Below are 26,052 nucleotides of genomic sequence, written 5' to 3' on the forward strand. Positions count from 1 at the left end.
GAGGTAAATCAGAAAGTGGAGAGTTTCTGTTCCAGGTGAGTTCAAATTAGTACTGGATGCTTTTCTGCTTAGAAGGGAAGTCAGTCTTCTGTATGCTTTTCCTCCACTACCTTTAGTAGCCAGGACAATTCAGAAGGTAATTCAGGATCGAGTGGAGATGGTCTTCATTGCGCCAGCCTGACCAAATGGGTGATTCTCTTACCTAGTTCAACTCTTAGTGCATCCTTCAATTCTGTTGGTAATCTCGCTATCACTGCTAACCTGGGGGGGGGGAGGGGTCATCTACAGCATCCAAACCTACTTCATCTCAACCTGACGGCAATGAGATTGAGCACTCATTGATCTCTCTTTGGCAACTAGCCTAAGAGATGAACGATATTTTGATTTCTGCCAGAAAACCATCAACTGGAAGATCATTTGCTTTTAAGTGGAAAAGATTTCTCAACTGATGCCAGTTGCCATCTCTAGATCCTTCTGCTTGGCAACTAAGTATCATCTTAGATACCTGTTCTCCTTATCGCCCTCAGGTGTGTGCCCATCTTTGATGGTACACTTAGTGCTATTGTGGCTTACCACCCCTACATAGACGGAAAGACTATTTTTGTTGATCCTTTGGTCTCAAAGTTCATAAAGAAATTATAGCATACCAAAACCCCAATCTCCAAACCTGGTCTTTGTGCAATTGATGAAGCATCCATTTGAACTGTTGGAATCTGTTTAACTGAGATTCCTCCCTTGGAAAATATTTCTAATGGCAATTGCTTCAGCAAGAAGTCAGCGAGTTACAAGCCCTTGTTTCATACTCTCCTTATCTGCAGTTTTTTTTACAATGGGTTGCTACTATGCGCCTACTCAAAATTTCTCCCAAAAGTCTGCTTTTCACATCAATCAAGCCATTGTCTTACTGACATTTTTTTCCAAAGCTGCATGTCCTCAGGGGTGAGAGAACTCTTCATGCATTGGGCTATAAAAGAGCTATAGCTTATTATTTGCAGATCACTCAACAATATCAATAAGCTTCTCAGCCTTTTGACTCCTATGATACCAATAGGATGGGGGGGGAAAGTAGCTAAACATACTCTAATTGGTTTGTGGACTGCATTGCATATTATGTCCAGGCTGGTCTCCAGATTATAGAGCCCATCAAGTGCGGGCCATGGCAGTCTCTGTGGCTCATCTTAAAAACTGGCCTTATAGAAGACAACTGCAAAGCTACGACTTGATCATCTGTGCACGCCTTCATGTCCCACTATTGTCTGGATAAACCGTTTTGAATAATCTATCCTTTCAGTAGTCCACTCTCCATGGAGGAGTCTGGTTGCTTACTGAGTAAATACTCTACAGTTCAACCCTCAGCTTGGGACTCACCACTGCCATGGCTAATATAGCCCTGCTTGTTGTTTGAAAAAGCTAGTTTGCTTACAATAAATGGGTTCTCTGTAGACAGCAAGATGACTTAGCTATGCTCATTACCCGTTGTCCTCACTGGAGAGTCGACTACGTAGCTAAATAATAGCTCTAAACAGGGAGTGAGCAGTTCACAAGGCAATGCTTATGTAGAAACTTCCATATATGCTCAGTACAGCTTAGCTTGACTGAGCTCAGAGAGTGGTCCGTTCGAGGCCATCAGATGTCATCACTCACATATCATGGCTAATTCATCCTGCTGTCTTTGGAAAACCCTGTTTATGTTAAGCAAACTCACTTTCTCCAATTTGTTTTAAATATGTTACCTATAGATTTAGATTTAGATGTATTTAAATTTATGAATCGCCTAATCGCAAAAAGGTCTAGGCAATGAACAATAATGACATACACAATAAAAGAACAAAGAACATATTAACTAAAATACACTCATTAAAAACAAATAATATAAAAAACTGAATACAAAAACAGTCAAGTAAAATAATTAAAAATAGCTTGATTGAAACAAAAAAGTTTTGAGGAGAGACCTAAGTGTTTTTAACAGATTTGCACTGCCGAATTTCTAGAGGTAAAGAATTCCAGAAATTGGGTCCTGCTACAGAGAGAGAGAGCATTCGCAAGTTGTGTGCAAATGAGCGACCTTTGGGGAAGGAGCATCAAGGAGATAGTGTTGTGACGAGCGAAGGTTGCCATAATAGTCTGTGGTTATTGATTCTTTCTTGGAATGGGCTTGGAAGCCTACAGCCTATTCTTTAGTGCACCCTAGTCATGAAACTTAGAGTTTGGACCATTGTGATTTCAGAAACTCCATGTTCAATAGCATTATCTTTTCTTGGTATTTAAAGGGGCAATTTTGAAACACTGCATGGGGCTTCCTGCAAGCCCCATGTTTCTCTTTGAAAATGTAGGGGCTTGCCAAGCCATAAGTATGTTGATACCAATGGACTTAGCAGGGGCTACTACTACTACATAACATTTCTATAGGTCGATAGGTTCAGCACTGTACAAACAACACATAAGAGACTGTCCCTTCTCAATAGAGCTTACAGTCTAATCATGACAAACATACAGATCAAGAGACTTGGGGAGTTTCATATAGTAAGACAATGGTTAAAATTAGTTAATGAAGCTGAAGGCAAATAATCAGGCTTAAAATAGCATCCTTAAAAAGGATGGATGGGATTTAAACAAGGCAAGAGAGGGAGCATAACATACCAGCTCTGGACGTCTATTCCAAGCACATGGCACAGCCAAGTGGGAAGCATGGAGTCAAGAATTGGCGGTAGAGTAGAAGGGCATAGTTGTCTGAACGGAGTGCACGAGGATGGATGTAGAGAGAGATGAGAGAGGAGAGTTAATGAGGGGCTGCAGAATGAAGGCAGTCGGTGATTAAGAGGAACTTTAACCATATGCAGGAAAGGATGGGAACTTTATAAAAGGGATTATATGGGTGTAGTGACTTTGGTGAAAGATTAGTCGAGCAGCTAAATTTAGGATAGATTGTAGTGAAGAGAGATGGCTCGCTGGGAGACCTTTCAGAAGCAGGTTACAATTGTTTAAGCAGGAGGAGAAGAGAGAATGAATAAGGGTTCTGGTATTGTGTTCAGAAAGGAAGGGACAGATTTTGCTGATGATGCAGAGAAAGAAACAAAATCCTCACCTTAAACCATGTGCAGGGATTTCAAAGTCCCCTCTCATTGTTGACTGGCCTGTTTTCAGGGTGGGTGAAAGTTCCTGCACTGTGAAATAGAGCAGGTGCTTTTTACCCACAGACGAGGAAGGCAATTTTCAGCCCTCCATTGTACCTGGTTAACTCCTTAATTAGCAGGGTAAAATTGTTTGAAAATTGAACTCCGGAATAAAAGATGTGCTCCTTTTACTATGGCTAAACCTCATATTTTAAAATATGTTCTTAACTAAATTTGCTCTTCAGCTCTTTGTGTTAGTTTATACTTTTCATATATTAGTGTAGTGCCCAATGAAGGGTCTGAGGATCAGCACAGCATCACCCTAAATTACTGAGATTCACAAGGTGAAATTTTCAAAGGGATTCTCTGCAGGTAAATGACTGTTTTCTTCCAGAGAAATTCCCTTTGTAAATTTCCAAATCCCTTCTCACCTTGCAGGGAAAAGTATGCACAAGGCCAACAATATGAATGCTTTACAATGCAGGGAAAAAGGGTGAAGTTAGGGCAGAAGCATCTCAAATAAGAGCAGGATTTCAATTTGAAATCCCTTCACATTTTTTACCCTGCAATCTTTGTATCTACATGAGGAGCTTCCCTTTGAAAATTGGGACTACAAGCACTACAGGGAAGCTGAAAATTGGCCTCATGGTGTCTGGAGTTGCTAAGTAAATGGGTTATTAAAAAATGTTACTTATTTCCTTTGAAATAAAATAGGAAATTCAAAGCCAAAAGAGCATCAGACTGTATATATTTTTTTCTGTTTTTAAGAGTTGAATTATTTAAAAAAATTATTTTGCTCTTACTGTTTAAACTTCATGAGTTAATTTTTTATATGTACTCTTTTAAAGGTAATTTCCGTATGATTGGAGATGATTTGGTGAATTCCTATCATTTACTTCTTTGCTGCTTGGATCTGATTTATGCAAATGTACTCCTGTGCCCGAACAGAAAGGATTTGTTAAACCCTTCATTCAGAGGTAATTCTTGTAGTCTGATACAGTTCCTGCTTTAGCCCAGTAGTTTTCAAACTCTCCTCTCTGGACGCAGTGGAATGAAAACACACTCATGCACTTTTCTTCACTGCTCATCCTCTCCCTTTCCTTCCCTTCTTTAGTCCCCACTGCACACATTTCCTCCTTCCCAATACGTCACGCTCTGCCATCTCTGAGGCTTTTGCTAGCTCCCTGCGGGCTCCTGCGTTTCTCACCAATTATTGTGTGAATATCATGGATATACAGGAACTGTACAGCTAAAACTTTGAGAGTTGCACAGAGGCAGCCGTGAAACACTAACACGTGCTACCTGCAGTCCCACTTTTCTGGGAATGGGTGTGGGGCTAGGACTGCAGCCTAGTACTAGGTGGTAATCCTGAATTTGAAAAACACCGCTCTAGCCTGCCCCCATATTTTTTAATCTCAGTTCTCCGTGCAAAGTAATTGACTCTTCCCTGTACGTACTCGGATCAGTCCAGACCGTGGGTTGAGCCTCCTTTCCAGCAGGTGGAGACAGACTAAAACTGAAAGGGTGTCCTACATGAGGACAGAGCCTATCCTGTAACCCTTCAGTATTTGTCTGTCTCCAGCAGGTGCATCAGCTCACACTTCGGTCTCCTGATCTCAGCTAGTTAGCCGGCTATCTTCTTTTCCTTGGATCAAGCAAGTACTTCTTTTTAGGAGTTAAATTGGCTTTCTTCTTAAAAAAAAAAAAAAAAATTAAATTTAAGATAGTTAGTCTTTTTTTCTGTGCAGGAGACACACCGTCTCCTGGCTCTTGCCGGACTCAGGGGGTCTTCGCCCCTTGTGCAGAGCATAGCCTGAGTCTGTGTGTGTGGAGTCTGTGTGTGCCTGAGTCTATGTGTGCGGAGCATAGCTCCGAGTCTGGTGATCCAGTTCTCGTCTCCCCCTCCTCTGGCTGCCGAGGGGGCTTGGAGTACCCAGTGCTGTGCTCAGTCTTTACAAGAAAAAAAAAAAGTATTAAAGTTTTCAAAATTCTTTATTTAACTTTTTTTACAGCACTCTCAGAATATTTTTGGTTCTCCGGGGGCTTGAACCGGCAGCCAGACAGGCAGGAGTCAGCAGGTCTCTCCCCTGCTTCACTCCTGCTGGCAGGCTGCCAATCATCTTTATTTTTAGCTTTTTTTTCTTTCAGAGCAGCTTCACTGATGCCGCGGCCGGCAGCCTGCCTTGCCTGTGGGCTGCCCTCGTTGCGTTTTTCGCGAGAGGGTCTCTGCTCAGCCTGCCTGCCGGGTGGGAAGGCCCCTTCTCAGCAGGGTAGGCAAATCTAGCCCGGGGATCACTGCCCCAACGCATGGTCAGGCCGTTCCCGGGTCGGCAAAGCCTGGGAATGGCGGCCATCTTGGATTTTTCGGCAGCTCCCATTTCGGAGCTGCCTGGGGCAGGGGAGCCAAATTTTTTTGATCTACTCCCCGATTTGAGCCCCGACGCCTCCCAGGACGTGGTCCCTAACCCCCCCTCACTCCTCCCCCCCCCCCCCCCCCCGGGAATTTTAGGGCTCGTTTCTCGCCGGATTTTGTCCTCCTCCTGCACAAATCTTATTTGGCTAGCTTGCAGGAGGAGGGGGAAGTCCCCCCTTGACCCCCCTCCCCCCCCGGAAAAATCCCTCGCTCCGCGCCTTTGACTGTCCGCCCAGCTGCGGAGCCTCCGGGGTCCATTCGGGTGCGGGTGGTCCCGGGTGTGCCCCGACCCCCCGGTGGATCCGGTACTTCCGGATCCTGACCCCTTTTCTGATTCATCTATCCTTCCCCCTCTGGAGGGGGACAATCCTAGGGTTCTCCGGATGTTCCAGAGGGGGAGGAGTTGGAGCCCCTCATCCCATTTGTACTCCAGGAATTGGGGTTGGAGGGGCCCCCCACGGATACCCTTACGGTCTCCTTGCCAAAAAATATGGACCCTGTCCTGGCGGGACTCAGGGCTCAGACAAGCACTTTTCCATTTCATCCCATGCACAAGCTATTGCTCCTGCGGGAATGGGAGGCTCCTGAAGCGGGGCTCCGGGTGGAGCGCGCTATGGACAAGCTCTACCCCCTCCTGGAGGAATGTTTGGATATGTTGAAAAATCCCTCTGTGGATTCCTACGTCTCCGCGGTCACCAAGCACACCACTATCCCTGTGGAGGAATCGATGGCCCTGAAGGACGGGCAGGACCGCAAGCTCGAGGCGCACATGAAACGCATTTTTTAAGTCCTGGCCCTGGGGTCCGCGCGACTGCCTGCAGCAGTCTCGTGCTGCGCGCAGGTCTTAGGTGGACCAAACAGTTATTCGGCACTCAGGACCTCCCATCGGCAGAGGCGGAGCAGGCCGAGCGTTTGGAAGCCATCATCGCCTATGGGGACGATGTGCTCTACGACCTCCTCCGCGTCCAGGTGAAGGCAATGGCCTCGGCGGTGTCCGCTAGGCGACTCCTCTGGCTGCGAAATTGGTCAGCTGCCCCGTCCTCCAAAGCACGACTGGGTTCGCTGCCCTTCAAAGGTAAGTTGCTGTTTGGAGAGGACCTTGAGAAGCTTATGGATTCCTTGGGGGAAAATAAGGTCCATAAGCTCCCGGAATATCGTCCAAAGCAGTCACGCTCTTTTACACCCTCCCGTCCTCGTTTCCAGGGACAGAGATGGTATTCCCCACACGGACAGGGTGGCTCCACGAGGGGTTATTCTTCCCAGTCTCAGTCTTGGTCGCAGCCCTTTCGTGGGCGTAGGCCCTTTCGCGAGGGCCAGCCCGCATGCTCCACCCCTAAGCCTGACACTCAATGAAGGTCAGTCGGCCCATTCCTCGGTCCCGTTTCTGGGCGGCTGCTTCTCCCTTTTCTTCGAGGAATGGGTTAAAATCACGTCGGACCAGTGGGTCCTTGACATTGTACGAGACAGGTACTCCTTCGAACTTGTCCGCGACCTACCGGATCTCTTTCTATTCTCCCCTTGTGGGCATTCCAAACGGGAAGCGGTAGAGCAAACTCTCGCCAGGCTCCTCAGTCTGGGCGCAGTTGTCCCGGTCCCAGAGAAGGAGCTCAGCACAGGCCAGTATTCCATTTACTTCGTGGTGCCCAAAAAGGACGTGGCTTTTCGGCCGATCCTAGACCTCAGACGGGTCAACCGATCTCTCAAGGTCCCACGTTTTCGCATGGAAACCTTGCGAGCGGTCATCGCGGTGGTTCGCCCCGGAGAGTTCCTCGCTTCGCTCGATTTGACAGAGGCGTACTTCCATATCACGATTCACCGTGATTAACAGAAGTATTTTTGTTTCCAATTCCTCAACAGGGATTTCCAGTTTCGGGCCCTACCCTTCGGCCTTGCGATCGCTCCTTGCACCTTCACCAAGATCATGGTGGTGGTGGTGGCAGCCCTTTGTCGGGAAGGCATTCTAGTTCACCCCTATCTGGACGAATGGCTTGTGCGGGCCAAGTCGGAGGTTCTCTGCAAACAGGCGGTAACTCGGGTGTTGGCCCTCCTCGCGTCCTTCGGGTAGATAGTGAATTTTTCCAAGAGCAACCTTCAGCCCACCCAGGAGTTAGAGTTCCTGGGAGCCTGCTTCGACACTCGCGTGGGCAAGGTTTTCTTGCCTCGTGCTCGGGCCCTCAAGTTGATCGGCCAGATTCGGAATCTGCTCTCGTTGCCGTTGCCAACGGCCTGGGTCTACTTGCATGTCGTTGGGGCTATGGCTTCCACCATCGATCTGGTTCCCTGGGCTTTTGCTCATATGTGACCGTTACAGAAAGCTTTGCTATCCCGTTGGCAACCGGTGTTGGAACAGTTCCACATAGTCCTCCCCCTCTCAGCCTCTACCATCGCTGACTTGCAGTGGTGACTTTCGCTCCCCCATCTCCTCCGGGGAATGCCCCTCCAGTCTCCACAGTGGACGATTGTAACCACGGACGCCAGTCTCTCAGGCTGGGGTGTGGTCTGCCTGTCCCAGTCCACCCAGGGGATCTGGTCGCCCGTTCAGACTCGCTGGCACATTAATCGGTTGGTGGCCCGGGCGGTGCATCTGGCTCTGCAGGAGTTCCGCCCCCTCATACGTGGCAAAGCGGTGAGAGTGCTGTCCGACAACTCCATCACTGTGTCTTACATCAGTCACCAGGGGGACACCCGCAGTCGCCCTGTGGCCCTGGAAGCCAGCCGTGTCTTCACCTGGGCAGAACGACATCTGGATTGCCTGGCGGCCTCTCACATTGCGGGCAAGGAGAATGTTCCGGCCGATTTTTCTCAGTCGCCAATCGCTTGATCCAGGAGAGTGGGAACTCTCGGCAGCAGCCATGGATCTGATCGTCGGCAGGTAGGGCCCTCCCCACCTGGACTTAATGGCGACCATGCGCAATGCCAAGGCCAATCGTTTCTTCAGCCGCTGGAGGGACCACCGCTCGGAGGGAGTGGATGCGCTGGCTCTTCCTTGGCCTGCGGACATCCTTCTGTAAGTGTTCCCTCCGTGGCCCCTAGTGGGAAAGGTTCTCAGGGGGCCAGTGATTCTGGTAGTGCCCGAGTGGCCTCGCCGGCCATGGTTCGCAGATCTTGTCAATCTGGCGACGGACGGACCTCTACGGCTGGGCCACCTTCCTCGTCTACTGTGGCAGGGGCCCGTATTTTTCAACCAGGCCGATCGCTTTTGTCTAGCGGCCTGGCTTTTGAACGGCGGCGTCTGAGACGTAAGGGCTACAAGGAAGAGGTCATTTCCACCTTGCTTCGAGCCCGGAAGCAGTTGACTTCTCTAGCCTACGTGCACGTTTGGAAAGTCTTTGAGACTGTTTGTGAAGAGTCATGTGTCTCAGCTCGCTCCGCCCCGGTCTCGTTAGTTCTCTCTTTTCTACAGAAGAATCTCTCCAAGAGCCACTCCTTCAGTTCTCTCCGCGTGCAAGTTTCCGCTCTGGGCTCTCTTTTCGGCGGGTCAAGGGTCATCCTTTAGCGGCTCACCCGGACGTGGTTCGGTTCTTGAGGGGAGTCAAACACCTACGTCCGCCCGCTTGCAATACTTGTCCTTCGAGGAGTCTCAATATGGTCCTCCGGACCCTCTGTTCTGCTCCGTTCGAGCCTCTCCGTCGGGCTACGGTAAAGGACCTTACGCTCAAGACAATTTTCCTTGTTTCGATCGCCTCCACTTTGAGGGTCTCTGAGATTCAAGCGTTTATTTATTTATTTATTTGTTTTTCTTTATTAAAGTTTTTTATATAACCGAAGTATAGCTTGCGCCTTCACTCCCGGTTTTACAGGTAAAACAACATGTTACAGCTTAGAAACAGTTAACATAAATAACACGTATAACTTTTTGAATAACAATACAATATAAACTTTGTCCTGTCGGGGACAACTCTTTTTTGCACTTCTCCGACTCCAGTGTCTCTCTCAAAATGGTGCCTCTTTTCTTCCGAAAGTGGTGTCCGCCTGTCCATGGTCAACCAGTCTGTAGAGCTTCCAGCTTTTTCTCCGGCCGAAATTGCGGGTACCAGGCTGTCGGCAGACCTTCGTAAACGGATGTCAAAACGCGTTCTCCTCCAGTATCTGCAGTGTTACCAATGACTTTAGGGTCTCGGACCATCTTTTTGTCCTCTGGAGTGGATCACCAATCGGGGCAATGCCGGCTTCTAAGACCACTATCGCTCGATGGTTGAAGGAAGCCATTTCCTCGGCTTATCTCTGCCAGGGACGGACAATTCCGGAGTGCTTAAAGGCTCACTCGCTACGTTCTCAGGCTACTTCTTGGGCGGAGAGCCAATCGGTCTCTCCGCAAGAGATTTGCAGGGCTGCCACATGGAAGTCCTTGCATACCTTTGCTCAGCACTACCGTCTGGATGTGCAAGCGCCGGTTTTTGGTTCCTTTGGGTGGCAAGTGCTTCGAGCGGGACTGTCTCGGTCCCACCTGGGATAGGGAAGCTTTGGTACATCCCACAGTCTGGACTGATCCGGGTACGTACAGGGAAAGGAAAATTAGTTCTTACCTGTTAATTTTCATTCCTGTAGTATCACGGATCAGTCCAGACGCCCTTCCCTGTTTGTTTTTCTCTTCTGTCCTCTCGAAGCTTGTTCTTGCAGATTCGCAGATTTTCATACTTCATTCTTTGCAAGAATACTGAGCAATTACACCGGAAGCCTTGGTTGTTCCAGTACCAAGTATATGCAAGAGCGTATAGTCATACCATGTTTTCTTACATTGTTCTACAGTTGCTCATTTGTTTTGTTGTTTTCTGCATTGACAATGGTTATACTGAAGGGTTACAGGATAGGCTCTGTCCTCATGTAGGACACCCTTTCAGTTTTAGTCTGTCTCCACCTGCTGGAAAGGAGGCTCAACCCACGGTCTGGACTGATCCGTGGTATTACAGGAACGAAAATTAACAGGTAAGAAACTAATTTTCCTTTTCCTCCCCTCCCCCCTGCACCATCTGTTTGTATTTGCAGCCTTGCCTACAGACCCAGCTGCTGACTGCAGACCATCAGAAGAGCCTTCCTGTATCATTAGCACACTATGTGAGCTGCATGATGGACTAACTGTGGAAGCCAAAGGGATAAAGGAACATTACTTCAAGCCCTACATTTCCAAACTTTTTGATAGAAAGGTACCTTTATCAGTAATTTTTTGTAAATATTACATAAGTAGTTAGCAAGGTCTTTGTTCATTAGACACTTTAGCCTTTTTTTTTTAAATTTTGTAGTACAGAGATCAAAATCAAAAACTTGATATGAGGGTTAAGCCTACACATTAAGATATTTAATTATACTACAGCTTCATTGTCATAAGCTCTCTTTTTCATCTAAGTTCAGTCAGTACATATCACTCACCACTATTTTAATGATTTAAAGTTTTTTTATTGGTTGTTGGAATCTTACTCTTTTCTTTTGCTTACAGACATCAAACTTTTGCAATATTTGTATTTCATATTTACATACTGGCTTTTTTCCTCCAAAAATGTGATTCAAAATGTTTTGCATCATAAAACAATATTCGTCAAAACCATTCATGATAGCTATGAATAAGACAATAATCCTAGATTGCCACCATTGTGGTATATGACTATGGCATTGAGAAGAACCATCTTGTCTCTTGTTTTAGTCATGGTTGTAACAGCATTGTATCCCACTGGGGAGGGGGGAGGGTCAGGTGTCAGGGTGTTAACCCCCCTACATATACAGGTTCTCAGTCAGATTGTTCTTACCTTATAGCTAGGAATTTTTCCATGGACAAGCAGGTCTAAATCAATCTTGAAAAAGAAATAAAAACATAGGGCCCAAAGTTAAAAGATGGCCGTTTAAATAACTTAGTTGGATATTACTTATCCGACTAAGTTACAAGGAATATTCAATGGCATGGCTTTGCCACTGAATATCTGTACAAAGACTGCTACTTAGCCGGATAAGTTATATTCCGGCTAAGTTAAACCTGCTCATTGGCAGGTATAACCTACCCACATAACTTATCCGGCTAAGGCTAAATATTGCTATTTAGCCAGATAAGTTATCCGGCTAAGTAGCGCCACTCAGATCCACTCCCTTTCAAGCCGGTATGACTTATCTGGCTATCTAGCAGCCGTGGATATTGAGCGGCCCACTAGATAGCCAGATAAGTAGGACTTATCTGGCTATTGAGCACTGAACGTGCTTTCAATATCAGGTCCCATAGTTATTTTGAGTTATAGAATAAGGTGGCTTCTGATAAGGTCTGATAACATGTACGATAAAGGAAACAGTCTCTGTTTACATGGTTTGTGGGCCAGTTTAAGTACATGGTGGTTTTTGGTGGGGTGGGGGGGAGTGGCAGTATAAAAGAGGAGTTGTCTGAAGACAATGCTGTGGTAGGTGTATGAGTATACTTATTAGCATGGCTGGGTTTAAAAAAGGTTTGGACAAGTTCCTTGTTGGAGAAGTCCTTAAACTGCTATTAATCAAGTTGACATGGGGAATAGCCACTATTTATTACCGGCATTAGTAGCATGGGATCTATTTAATGTTTGGGTACTTGCCAGGTATTTGTATTCTGGATTGGTTGGAAAGAGGATGCTGGGCTTGATAGACCCTCGGTCTGACCCAGTAGGGCAAATTCTTAGGTTCTTATTTTCTTGGTGGGTTGTCATTGAGACTATTTTTATTGTATTATTTTTTTCAATCTATTGTATTTGTAAGATGCTGTAGCTGTTCCTAATTATAAAATATTTTCAAGAAACTCAAAACAGGGCCTATTCTATGGTGGGCATTGTCATGTGGAATGCATTGGATATGGACTTCAAAAAAGAACTGGATTTTAAAATTTGTAGATAAAAGGTCTCCATTTTTAGATGGGTATATGAAGTTTTATAATGTCTGCAATGATTATTGTTTGTGTATAGTATATCTATGAGTGTTTACTGTAATCCTCATCGGTCAACTGAGAGTGGAGTATGCAGGATATAAATACCTATTCATGTTTTCAGTAAGCAACAAGCTGAGACCTTACTGCCTCACACACCCTGTAATTCTGTTATCGACCTGCTAATCAAGACTCTGCTTAGAGGTTGCGATTATCTCTATTCCAGAGATATCCATCTCTGCCGACATTAAGGAGAACTTGGAACACGGCTTCATTCAACCTTTTTCTTCACCAGCAGAAGCTGAATTCTTCGTGGGGAAGAAGGAGAGGTCCCTACGACTATTCATAGGTTACCTTGGTCTCAGTGCCATCACCTTTAGGAACCGCTACCCTCTGTCTCTAATCTTGGAGTTATTTAATACATTCCAAGGTGCCAAGATCTTCATGAAGCTCGATTTTCGGGGTGCTTACAACCTCATCCAGATACATGAAGGGGATGAATGGAAGAATGCATTCAATATTCGTGACTAGCACCACGAATACCTAGTAATGCCCTTTGGTTTGTGCAGTGTCCCAGTAGTCTTCCAGCATATGGTCAATGAAATCTTCTGAGACCACTTTATATCCTTTATATCCACTTCTCTCCCCCACTATCCCAATACCAATAACATGTGAAAACAGTATTGTAACAGCTCAGAGAGAATCATTTATATGCCAAACTTGAGAAATGTTAGTTTGGAATGCATTATTTCCTACCAGGGTCTGTGGATGAATCCAGACAAGCTAAGCGCCATACAAGATTGGCCTAGATTGGAAGGCATCAAGGTCCTCCAGAAATTCTTAGGATTACCAGATTTACTACTGGCAGTTTATTTTTTTTGTAATTATCTTTTTATTGCATAATTACAAATAACAAGTAATATCTCAACACTTAACTGTATCTTAATGTCATGAACATCATTAAGCCAATATAATAACAAAAAGTAGGTAACCAGTACAAATACACTTGTAGTTGAAAATTTACCCCTAATATCCCCCCCACCCTCAACCTCTCCCCCGCCCTCCCTCCCTTTCTTGTTGCAAATGTCTCTCATTGGATATTAGAGTCCAGCCACTGTTGATAAAGTTGCCAGGTGCTGTGAAAGTGTTGCAGTGTGGCAGTGAGATATTCCATATAATGGATCCATTTCAGTCTCTGAAGAACCCCTGACAAAGTTGGGGATCTAATCTCTTTCCAATGTTTTGCAATCTCCCCTCTAACAGCATGTGCTAAAGCCCTGATGAACTGTTGCTGCGTAGAGGGGACTGCTTGTATAGGGACATTCAACAAAACCTCCTTTGGACTTAAGTTTATAGGAGTCTGTAACAGTCCATTAAGCCAGGTTTCTACTTGGACCCATAAAGATCAAATCACTGGACAGGACCACCACATATGGTAAAAATCTCCCATTTTCTCACAATGTCTCCAACATAGATTGTCCGTTCTAATCCCCGTTTTGTTTAACTTACAGGGTGTGAGATACCATCAAAACATCATCTTATAACTATTTTCCACCAATTGTGTCGCAATAGAGCTACAACTAAGCGCCAGGAAACATACATCCCATTCTCCATCCATCATGGGAGCTCCCAAGTCCTTCTCCAGGCCTTGATATGACCCCCACCCTGCAGAAGCACCCCATTGAGAATGGGTATATATTTTGGAAATGGTTCCTTTTACCATATGAGCAGCTGCACAATATCCCTCAAATAATGTCTTCCATTTCTGCAAGTCTGCATGAACCTCTTTTGAAGTCAAGAAGTGATGTAAATGCACATAAGCATAATGATCTGTCCTATTCACATGGAATTTATCTCGTACGTCATCAAAGGGTATCATCCTTTGATCATACCAAAACTGACCTAAGGTGCATAATCCCTTTGCTTCCCAATCTCTAAAAACTTTCCATACTTTCCCCTCCGGGAAAGCCTCACAACCCCTTATGGAAGTTGAATACATATACCTTCGATCTCCTATCAGCACTTTCCTCCATTGGGAGGAGGAATAGCCTAGTGGTTAGAGCACTGGACTATGAACCAGGAGACCAAGGTTCAAGTCCCGCTGTCACTCCTTGTGACCTTGGGCAAGTCACTTTACCCTACATTGCCTCAGGTACAAAAAACTTAGATTGTAAGCCCTCTGGGGATAGAGAAATACCTACAGTACCTGAATGTAAACCGGTGTGATATCTCAATTGAGATGAATGTCGGTATATAAAAATAATAAATAAATAAATAAATAAATTGCTTCCAGAGCTGTAGAACAGTAGTTGTGCATGGGGAAACCTGATCTAAATTAGATGGAACCTTCCCTGTTGCTCAAAAGAGATCCCCAATCTGAAAATGGTGGACCAGATCCCCTTCCAGTTTAACCCATTGCTTGATCACCTTATGATTGTGGAATTCTATAACTGCTTTCAGTTGGGATGCAGCATAGAATTTAGTAGTATTATGAACCCCCAAACCACCATCGGCCTTCCCTTGATACAGCACAGAGCGGGCTATCCGTGGAAGTCTTCTCTTCCAAATAAAGGAGAAGATTTTTGCTTGTAAGCCTCTTAAATATTTAACAGGTACTAGACATGGTAGAGTCTGGAAAAAAATGCCAATCTGTGGGCAAATAGGTCATTTTTATAGCAGCAATCCTGCCTAACCAGGAAAGCGTGATCCTATCCCAAGTCTGCAGATCTCGCTCTAGACGTTTGAATAAGGGAAGATAATTTAAACTAAATAACTCTTGATATTCGGAACCTATCTGCACACCAAGATATTTTATCGTCCTTTTTGCCCATTGAAACGGGAAATTCCTTTTTAATTGAGAAATCTGAGTACTCGGAAGATACAGAGGCAAAAGCTCCAATTTTTCTTTATTGATCTTAAAGCCTGACACTTTTCCAAATGCCTCAAGTTCTGGCACTAAACTTCCGGGGTACTAAGCTTCCAGGGTAGCTAGCGTAAATAACACATCATTTATTTATTTATTTATTTATTTATATAATTTATATACCGGAGGTTCCTGTATAATATACATATCACCCCGGTTTACAAGGAACAGTAACTATCGCTACATTTAGCGGTTTACATAGAACAGAATTAGGAAAAAAGTTTTTACAATTGAACAAATGAAGTAAGCAAGTTTTTCCATTGAACAAACGAAGTGAACAAGTTTTAACATATAACAAAAACTAATCAAAGTAAGCAAATAGTGTATAATATTAGACCGTTAATAAACATGCAGTTAAATAAATCAATAAATAACATGGCATGTGGGAGTGAAAATAAATAAATCAATAAATAACATGGCATGTGGGAGTGAAAATACTTTTCTTCCTGTTCATTGGCTCAAGGGGAAAGCTTGTTTGAACAACCAAGTCTTAAGTTTCTTTTTAAATGTAGTGTGGCATGGTTCTAGACGCAGGTCTGGGAGGGAATCTGCATTTAGGGGCTATCTTGTAAATCCTATCTCCAACCTGAATGCCATGAATATCCGAATTTTGACTGCCAGAGGTTCTAAACAAAGGGCAAATAACAAGGGTGACAAAGGGCACCCCTGTCGTGTACCCCTCTGCACCTCAAAATTGTCAGAATAACCTCCATTTACTTTTATGCAGGCTGCTGGCTCCCTATATAATTCCTGGACCCAGGTTAGAAATCGGCCCCCAAGACCAACTTTTCGCATTACTTGAAACAAAAAGGACCAGTTCACCCTGTCGAAAGCTTTTTCAGCATCTACCCCGAATAGTACTGAGGGAATCTTATTCATTTTTGCGTGGTGTACAATATTAACTACTTTATGGATATTGTCCCTAGCCATAAGGCCCGGCATAAATCCAGCTTGGTCTTCATGAATTAAGAGGGATATAACTAATTTTAATCTGTTGGCCAAAATTTTAGCCAATACCTTCAGGTCAATATTAATGAGTGATATTGGTCAAAAGGAGCTACATAGTAATGGATCTTTCCCAGGTTTGAGTAAGATTGTGATTCCAGCTACATTTGCTGAGGTTATTATATGACCCCCAGAACTTAAACTATTGAACATGTTAACCATTGGACCTACTAATTCTTCCTTGAATTTTTTTAATAAAAGAATGGGGTATATCCATCAAGTCTGGGAGCCTTCCCTGGCTTAAGCTCAGAGAGAGCTGCTAAGACCTCCGCAGAGGATATTGGCTGGTCTAACCCCTCTGTTAAAGATCGTTCCAAAATAGGGAGCTGTATCCCCTCCAAAAATCTTATTATATCCTCCTTAGAGGCACCTTCTTCACGAGAACATAATGTGGCAAAAAACTGATTAAACTGACCATGTATTCCCTCTCCATCCATAATTACAGTCCCATCGTTTGTTTTTATTTTAGTGATCTGTGACTGTGTGACCCTAGCTTTCAATGTGTGGGCCAAGAGTTTACCAGCCTGATTCCCATGTTCGTAATAATTTTGTTTAGCAGATCTAGTTTATAGGTCAACTCCGCTGCTTCTAGCATTTGTATCTGGTATCTTATGTCCCCCAATTCCTTCAGTAAATGCTGAGTTGGTGTCTGTTTTTATGCTCTTTTTCCTCCTTTTCCAGTCTTTCCCTCAAAAGGAAGGTTTTACGAAGTTTCTCTTTCTTTTTATAAGAAGCCAACGCAATAAGTTTCCCCCAGATTACAGCTTTTAAAACAATCCCAAAGTATCACTGGAGATACATCTTCCGTATCATTAAGTTTTAAGTAATCCTGAATATCATTCCTAATTTGCTGTTCCACCTCTTTATCTTTAAGCAATGAATCATTCATCTTCCAAAACCTACGCCCATTATCTAAACCAGAACCATAAAAAGCCCACCATATAGGAGCATGGTCTGACCATGTAATATTGCCAATTCCTGCAGCTGTGGTGACATTCACCAGTGTTTTATCAATGAGAAAGTAATCAATTCTGGTATAAGTATCATGGGCTGTGGAGTAAAATGAATAATCCCTGCCTTTGGGATTCCTTTCTCTCCAGATATCCATCACCTGCCATTTGGAGATAAAGGATTGGAGAGCTTTTCGATCCACAGAGGAATAATGTCTCCCCCCCTTTGAACAATCTGTTTTGGGATTATGTACCATATTAAAATCCCCCCCAATGATCAATTTGCCACTTTTCAGTTGTAATAAAATCTTATTAATTTGCTGTAATACCTCTCTCTGGAGTGTATTAGGATTATTTACATTAACCAGAATATATAAAATCTTGTCAATATAAAGTGAGACTATAATAAATCTTCCCCCTTCATCTCTGTGTATCGAGTCAACCTGCACCATTAAATCCCTTGAAATCAAGATCCCCACTCATGTATATTTAAACATAGGGGTGCTGGCAGCCAGGAGTACATGTGCAAATTGAGGTACATTTAACAGACGCTCATACAGCTTTCTGAGATGGGTTTCTTGGAGGAATATTATAGAAGCCTTCATAGAGAGAACTTCTTTAAACAGCAGGTGATGCTTAGAATGGTGTGTTTAATCCTTTTACATTCATCAAATCCACTTTAATAGTCCCCATTGTTAATTAACCACTCTGTCCCCTCTGCGCTATATACCCCCCTTAAACCTTCCCCAATGAAACCCTATTGTCATCCCTCTGCCTACTTACAAACCCCCTCTCTCTCCAATATCCATTTTTTCTCCTTCGTCCCCCCTCCCCCAACCCCCCTCCCGCAGCAATACCTCCCCCTCCCCCCTTACTCTCCACCACCGTGTCATCGGTAGTGACCCTCATGGGATAGAAGCGAGTCCTCCCCCACACCCCACTATTATCAGTAATACATAAACTAAACAAAACCATTTAAAATATTCTGTAGCTAAATCCACAGGGCGCAATCAAGGATAAAACATATTGATATAATGATGCATCAATCATCCTGGATTATAACGCACTTCCCTACGTAAGTAATATTTCTGACTCTGTCCCTGAGCCTGTAATCATCTCTCACTCTACTCCTTCACTGAGGAGCCTGGATCGTTGGAGTTTTGATGCAGTCGAGAGCCAAACTTCCCCAAGCGCTGCCATCTTGGATGGTCCATCCCCGGGGTCTTATGAGATGTGAACTCTGTGGCTGGTAAAACAAGTCCCGCTGCCGCTATTACTGAGCCCGCTTCCGTGAGATTCCTAAGTCGATGAGTAACATCTCCCTTTGTAAAAGCTAAACCGCTGGGGTACAACCTTCGATACCGGATATTTTCTTTTCTAAGCAAGGTGGTCACGGTTTGGAGCTCCCTTCGTTTTTGTAGAGTAGCCACAGCTAAATCATATATTGCGATGTTGTGCCCTTCCCAAGTAACAGTCCCCATTTTTTGGGCCTGCTGCATAATCGTGTCTTTCAGATGAAAGCTGTGGATACAAGCGATACAGGGAGCATTGGCTTTAGGGGCGCGAAGTGCTCTATGCGCTCGGTCCAGAACGATGTCACTGTCTGCTAAGTCAGGGGAGTCAGATCCTTCATTGAGTATGACCCTGCATATTTTTCGCACCATCAGTCCTACATCTTCATATACTTCTGATTCAGGCACTCCTCTGACTCTTATATTGGAGCGCCTAGATCTGTTTTCCAGATCTTCCATCTTGAGCTGTATCTCCTCACTAGCAGTTTGCAAATCTGTGAGTTTTTTATTAAGTTGTGAGACTTCCAAAACTTGCCCTTCCACAGTGTTCTCCACATCTTCCACTCGATGGCCATAATCTCCCAACTCTGAGCGGAACTCGGTCAATGCCTCTTGCATATCCGTTTTAATCGATTTTATATCTTTCTGGATCTCCTTGAACCATATCTGAAAATCTTCCTTTGTAGGTTCAGAGTGCTGCCCAGAAGCACCGACCTAAGCTATCTCTTTATCTGCCATTTCCGGATGCATGGTGTTGTCTGCCATAACTTCTGCACCCGGCTCCGTCATTTCTCGTAGGGCTGAGAATCGCGAGCCCCCAGCTTCATATGAAAACTTTTTTAAATTGATCGATTTCTTCCTGGACGACATCCAGAAAAACTGTTACAATCCCAAGGCATTTTTGAAAGCTGGAATTGAACCTCGATTGCGCCGATATAGCAAAGATAGTGAGAAGTGCGAGGGGAGCTATCGCCTTGTGCGACCATGCTGTAGGGATGACATCACTTCCCCTACTACTGGCAATTTATATACAATTATTCTTCCATAGCAGAACTCTTCACCTCCCTCACCAATAAGTGCTCTGATACTAGGAATTGGCCAGGGAGTGCAGTTCAATCTTTCGACCAGCTTAAGGCATCATACTTTGATGCTTCTTGGCTATAGCATCCAGATACACAAAAGCCCTTCATCATGGAATAGATGCCTCATCCACTGGGGTAGGGGCTGTTCTTTTGAAAAACAACAATAATGGGGTCCTCACTCCATGCTGCTTCTAAGACGTTCATGCCTCCGGAAAGAAATTACACTATTGGTGATAGAGAGCTGCCAGCCAGTCCATTCCATCACTGTTTTACAGAGATTATAAGAACCTCCAACATGCGCAGAGGTTGAATTTCAGGCAAGCATGATAGTCATTCTTCAACAGTTTTAATTTCCTGCTGAAATACCACTCTGCTGAGAAAAACCTACGAGCAGAAGCTGTCTCGTACTCTTTAGAGATATCAGATACACAAGAGCTTCCACGTCTTGTTCTCGACCTGGCTAAGATCCTCACAGCAACCGCTGTTCCTATACCCCCAGGAAAGACCATGGTATCTAAATGCCTGTGAGAGAAGGTTCTCCATTGGATCTATAACTCTCGGATGGAAGACACTATTTTTTCATTCAGTCATTCGTTTATGATCTTGTAGATATCGCCTATACAATTTTTAGATAGGTCTAAGCGGTTTACATAAGCAAAATACATAATCATAAAGCAAACTAAAATATAGATTAAAAAAAGGTGATACATCATGTAAAATTAAAATACACAGTAAATAAAAGAATAGTAAAAAGTACAAAGAATATAAAAAGTACAAAGGAGTGATTGTCATCATGCCTTAAGCTTGTTGAATGCAGCGGAATATAAATATGTTTTTAATGCTTAGACTTACTGTCCCACAACTACTGGTGGCCTCAGGTAGCTAAGGATGTAAAACATTGTGTTGAGTCCTTTCCCATCTGTGCCATAAACATACCGCACTCTCAACTGTGGGGCCTTTTACAGCTGCTTCCGGTTCCAGAAAAAACATGGTCTCATTTAGCCATGGATTTTAAAACTAACTTGCCACCCTCCAATGAATGCATGGTAATTTGGGTTGTCGAGGACCACTTTTCAAAAATGGCTCAATTTGTGCCCCTTCCAGGCTTACCCTCTGCACCGGAGTTCGCACACCAGTTGTTCATGAACGTCTTCCTACTTCATGGATTACCCAAGCATGTGGTCACCGACCGGGAGGGGTACAATTCATAGCAAGGTTTTGGAGGAACTTCTGCCGGAAATTTAATGTTTCCCTTGATCTCTCTTCAGCATATCACCCTCAAAACAACTGCCAGAGTGGACAAACCAGATCCTATGTAAACAGCCAGCAAGATGAATGGGCTTCCCTCCTGCCATGGGTAGAATTCTGCCTTGACTTATGCTACAGTCATCATATAGGAGTCTTACTCCTTCAGTATAGTCTATGGTCTGCATCCACGGGTTCCTCTCCCTATTCCCCTAACCGTCCCTTGACTTATGGTCAGTATACCACAAAGACTCTTCCAGATTCTGGAAGAAGACTCACCTGCTCCTCCTCCAAGCAACAGAGAGATGCAAGAAGCAGGCCGAGAAAAAGCACTGTCCAGCGCCCCAGTTTAAGCCAGAGAGAAAGTATGGCTTAATACCAGGAATCTATCTGAAAACTGCTTCAATGAAATTCACTCTGTGGTTCATTGGTCCTTTTCCTGTTGTCTACCAGGTGGGTCCGGTCAGCTACTAATTTCACTAAGGGATATTAAGGGGTAGATTTTCAAAGGGATACACGCGTACCCCCCCGAAAACCTACCCCAAACCCCTCCTCCGCGCGCCGAGCCCCGGGACGTGCATAAGTCTCGGGGCTTGCAAAAAGGGGCGGGTGGGGGCATGGCCAGGGGGCGCGGTTTGGGATCGGGGGCGTGTTCGGGGGCATGTGGGCGGTCCGGGGGCGTGGCCGAGTGCCCCGACACAGCGGCCTGTGTCGGGGCCTGGCGCGCGTAAGTTACTACTGCCTCCGGGCAGTAGTAACTTTTCTGATAAAAGTAGGGGGGGTCTAGATAGGGCCGGGGGGGTGGGTTAGGCAGGGGAAGGGAAGGTGTGGGGGGGTAGAAAGAAAGTTCCCTCCGAGGCCGCTCAGATTTCGGAGTGGCCTTGGAGGGAACAGGCAGCGCGCGCAGGGCTCTGCGCGCGCAAGTTGCACAAATGTGCACCCCCTTGCACGCGCCGACCCCAGATTTTATAAGATACGCGCGGCTACGCATGTATCTTATAAAATCCAGCATACTTTTGTTCGCGCGTGCGTAAATTTATAAAATTTACCCCTTTGGGTCTACAACACGTTCTGTGTATCATCGTTGAAGCCATTACTATTATATTTGCCATCCTGACATATTCCTAAGCCTACAAGCGTGGACTCGAAAGAAGACACGGAATACGAAGTGCAAGCCATCTTAGACACCAAATACATAAGGGGCAAACTTCAGTACCTTATTTCCTGGAAAGGATTTGAAACAGAGGAATAATTCTTGGGAACCGGTCTCTAATGTCCAAGCCCCCCATCTCACAATGGAGTTCTACCACCTCTTTCCCATTAAGCCCAGGGTCTTGCGGAGGGGGCTTAAGAAGGGGGGGGGGGAAGGCACCGTAACATTTGGCCGACTGTGAACCATCCTCCAGCAGGCCTCTCTCACCCCAGGTTGGCACCAACACTCACCCCAGGATGCTGTCGATGCTGATGCTGACTCCACCTCCGCAAGTCACCATAGGCGCGCATGCTTCGCAGCTTCTTAAAGACCCCACAACATGAATCCCACCATGGCGCCTTCTGATGATGTCAGCTGGCCATAATACTTAAACCACACTGAAGCTACAAGTTGGCGCCTCAGCAACAGGTCTGCTGTGCCTTGCCTGCAGTGCATGTTGCTGTGCCAGCTTGCCCTGTTTCAATCCTGCTCCTGCCTTGCCTCGCTCCTGTCTTGCTCCTGCCTCCTCTTTGACCCTTGCCTCTCCTCATTTCTCTGACTGACTTCTCCTGCCTTGACTTCTGCTCGGATCCTAATTGCCTGTTTGCCGCGTGCCCTGACCACTACATGGATATAGACTCTTGTCTGATTGCCACCATTTTCGCTCTGTCTATTGTGTTACGACAATGCTTGACCATTCTTTTCCTGGACTCTTACCTAAGTCCTGTTGTCCTCAGTACCCAAGGATTCAACGTGCGGGGATGAGACTGGTAAAGGTGAAGCCTAGCTCTAGTCCCAGTTTGAGCTTGTCTGCCTGCTATCGACACAGGTTCACCTAGTGGGTTGCCCCCATCATGCTACAGTCAAAGGACTCATACCCCATGTCAGCTTAGTTACCTCATAGCTTATTATTAGCTCTTCATGGGCCAGTATATGCATGACATTACAAAAAATGTGAAAGATCTGTCTAACTTCTTCCTTCAAGGGAAGCATTGCATTGTTCTTCAACTGGTGGATTAAAGGGAAGGCGTGCAGAAGGCATTTGGTGAATTCAACCTATGATATTTTTCAGACTGCATTGAGAGTTTCTGGTATGGGTGCACATAGACTTTCATAGTTGTGGGCTTCAGAGCTCAGGTCAGACATACAGGAATGGATTGCTGATGTGCCCAGCCAAAAAATGTTCTTTTTTTTTTTTGTCGTAGTTTTTGTATTTGTGTCATTGGGTTTTTTCATTTCGTTTTGTTTTAGTGCATACTAAATTGAAACAAAAAAAGACATTTCATCCCTATAAAATAATACTCATTCAAACAGTAAATAGATAACTGAATTGATAAAATATAGCTTCCTAGCAATGATATTTATTTATTTATTTTTAGTTTTTATATACCGATCTTCTTGCATTAGATACAAATCAAACCGGTTTACAATGAACAAAAATTTGCCTGTAGGCGATACATGGAACCATGAACGTCTAAGAAAACTCTGGGTAACATAGTCAGAAAGTTAACTAACCAGTTAAATAATTTGAATTACATAGTAATAAAGGCAACAATAAGCGATCGATCCAATTAATTGTGCTTGGATCCCTTAGGGTGGAGGAATTAAGATGATGTGCAGCGGGCTGGGAATAGAGGAAAGACAAGGAGAATAAGACCAAAGGGTATCTGTGGGCCTCTTCAAGGGAACATGAGTTAGAGAAAATAAAAGCAAAATTTGAGAGAGAACTTATAACAAACCATACTTGTGAAGAGAAATGAACAGGGATGTGTTGCAAAAATGGAGAGAGTGCGTTAGCTAAAATGCGGGTTCTGGAAACAGAAGGTTGAATAACCATGTTTTTAGTTTTTTCTTGAAGGAGATTTGGGCAGGGGTCCTGTCGGAGGTCTGGTGGGAGAGTTTTCCATTGAGTGGGACCTGCGGTAGAAAAGGCCCTATTCCTTAGAGACGTTTTAGCTTGAGGGATGAAGAGAGTGCCTTGGTATGCTCTTCTAATCGGTCTAGTGGAGTTATTGGGGCGAACCTGGAAGGTGATATCGATTGGGGCAAGGTTGTGTAGGGTTTTGTGCATGATGGTCAGCACTTTGTAGAGAATTCTATATTTGATAGGGAGCCAGTGGAGGTTGTAAAGAATGGGTGTGATGTGATCCCTCTTTTTTGAATTCGTTAAAATCCTGGCGGCTGAGTTCTGTAACATCTGTAGTGGCTTAATGGTGACAGCCGGGAGCCCAAGCAACAGCGAGTTACAATAATCAACTTTGGTGAGTATGATTGATTGCAGAACTAAGCAGAAATCATAGGAGTGCAGGAGGGGTTTGAGCTTTTTAAGAACTTGTAATTTGAAAAAGCACTCTTTCGTCGTATTGTTGACAAACCTTTTGAGGTTCAGCTGGTTGTCCAGGAGCGTGCCTAGATCTCTTATGTAAGAGGTGTTTTTGATGTTGGCAGGCATTGTTGAAGGGAAGTTAGGTAGAGAGTGGCTATCGACCTGTGGCTGATCATCTGGGTGATAGGCTGTCTCCCTAGTAAAGAGGTTTTCATCTTGGGAGATGATTAGGAATTCGGTCTTGTCTTTGTTGATGACTAGGTTAAGCTTAGAGAGGAGTGAGCTGATTTCCTGGAAGCAACTGTCCCAAAAAATAAGGGATTTTTGTAAAGAATCCTTGATAGGGATGAGAATTTGGATATCATCCGCGTATATGTAATGCTTGATTTTCAGCTTGGTGAGGAGGAGGCAGAGAGGAAGCAGATATATGTTGAAGAGGGTTGGTGAAAGGGCAGAACCTTGAGGGACACCCAAGTTGGATCTAATTGGGTGTGATTGTTTATTATTGATTTTTACCTTGAATGATCTATTGCTGAGGAATGAACGGAACCAGTCAAGGGCAGAACCCAAGATGCCAATATCCACGAGCCGGTCTAGCAGAATTGAATGGTTGACCGTATCAAAGGCAGCCAAAAGATCAAGTAGAATCAGTAGGTGCGATTGTTTTTTGTCCATGTTCACGATGATGGAGTCGGTGAGCGAGATCAGAAGTGATTCGGTGTTTAGAGATTTACGAAAACCATATTGTGAGGGTGCCAGGATCTTGTGTTCCTCCAGGAATTCTGTGAGTTGTTTATTAACTATTTTCTCCATGATCTTGGCTAGGAAGGAAAGGTTGGCAATGGGGTGGAAATTAGCTGGGTCTGAAGTTGACAAGTTGGTTTTTTTTAGGAGAGGTTTCAAGATGGCCTGTTTTAGAGAATCTGACACTAGTCCTTGGGTTAATGAGCAATTGATGATTTTTGCGATGGGCTTAGCATTAGTATTTGGTATTGAGATGAGGAGGTTGGATGGGATGGAGTCTAGAGGATGGGATGAGGGTTTGAGTTTTTTCAGGATATTTTCCACTTCGAGAGAAGAGGTGGTCTCAAAGGAGTCTAACCTTGCGGTCTGCTGAGGTGATAGTGTCATCAAATGGGGGATGGGGGGGGTTGGGTGTAGTAAACTGTTTGGTAAGATTGATAATTTTGTTCTCGAAGAAGGTGACCAGTTCTGTGGCTTTGATGAGATCATGGTCATCTGGAATGGATGGTGGCAGGGGTTTGGTGAGGGCAGAGATGTAGGAGAAAAGAGCTTTGGAATCGAAGATGAAGTGGTGAATTTTTTTTGTGAAGAATTCTTTCTTTGTTTTGAAGATGGTGTTCCTGTAGATATTGAGGGTGGATTTGTAGCTTGTTAGAGTCGTGGGAGAAGGATTTCTACGCCAAATATGTTCTTTATTTCTGAGGTGTCGTTTGATCGCCTTCAGTTCAGGATGATACCCAAAGTGCTCTAAAATCAAAAGAAAGAAACAACATAATTCATGTACTCAGGGCCGGCGGAAGCACTAGGCGAACTAGGCGATCGCCTAGGGCGCTGAGCATTAGGGGGCGCCGAGCCGCTGATGGCCAATGGCCGCTGGTGGACGTCATCCCAATAGCGGC

The 26,052-nt window shown here is 44.7% G+C and overlaps 1 protein-coding gene across 3 annotated transcripts in view; it reads left to right on the forward strand.

Moving 5' to 3' along the window:
* The window catches only part of RBL1 (RB transcriptional corepressor like 1), a 365,834-nt gene that overhangs the window by 78,103 nt on the left and 261,679 nt on the right, over window positions 1-26,052 (forward strand). For all 3 annotated transcript variants that reach the window (XM_029611864.1, XM_029611866.1, XM_029611865.1), the window contains 2 exons: window positions 3,962-4,090; window positions 10,513-10,670. In XM_029611864.1, coding sequence (XP_029467724.1) covers window positions 3,962-4,090; window positions 10,513-10,670 — 287 coding nt within the window. The remainder of the gene's footprint in view (window positions 1-3,961; window positions 4,091-10,512; window positions 10,671-26,052) is intronic.

Source organism: Rhinatrema bivittatum, chromosome 8 (assembly GCF_901001135.1).
Source record: "Rhinatrema bivittatum chromosome 8, aRhiBiv1.1, whole genome shotgun sequence".
Taxonomy (NCBI): Eukaryota; Metazoa; Chordata; class Amphibia; order Gymnophiona; family Rhinatrematidae; genus Rhinatrema; species Rhinatrema bivittatum.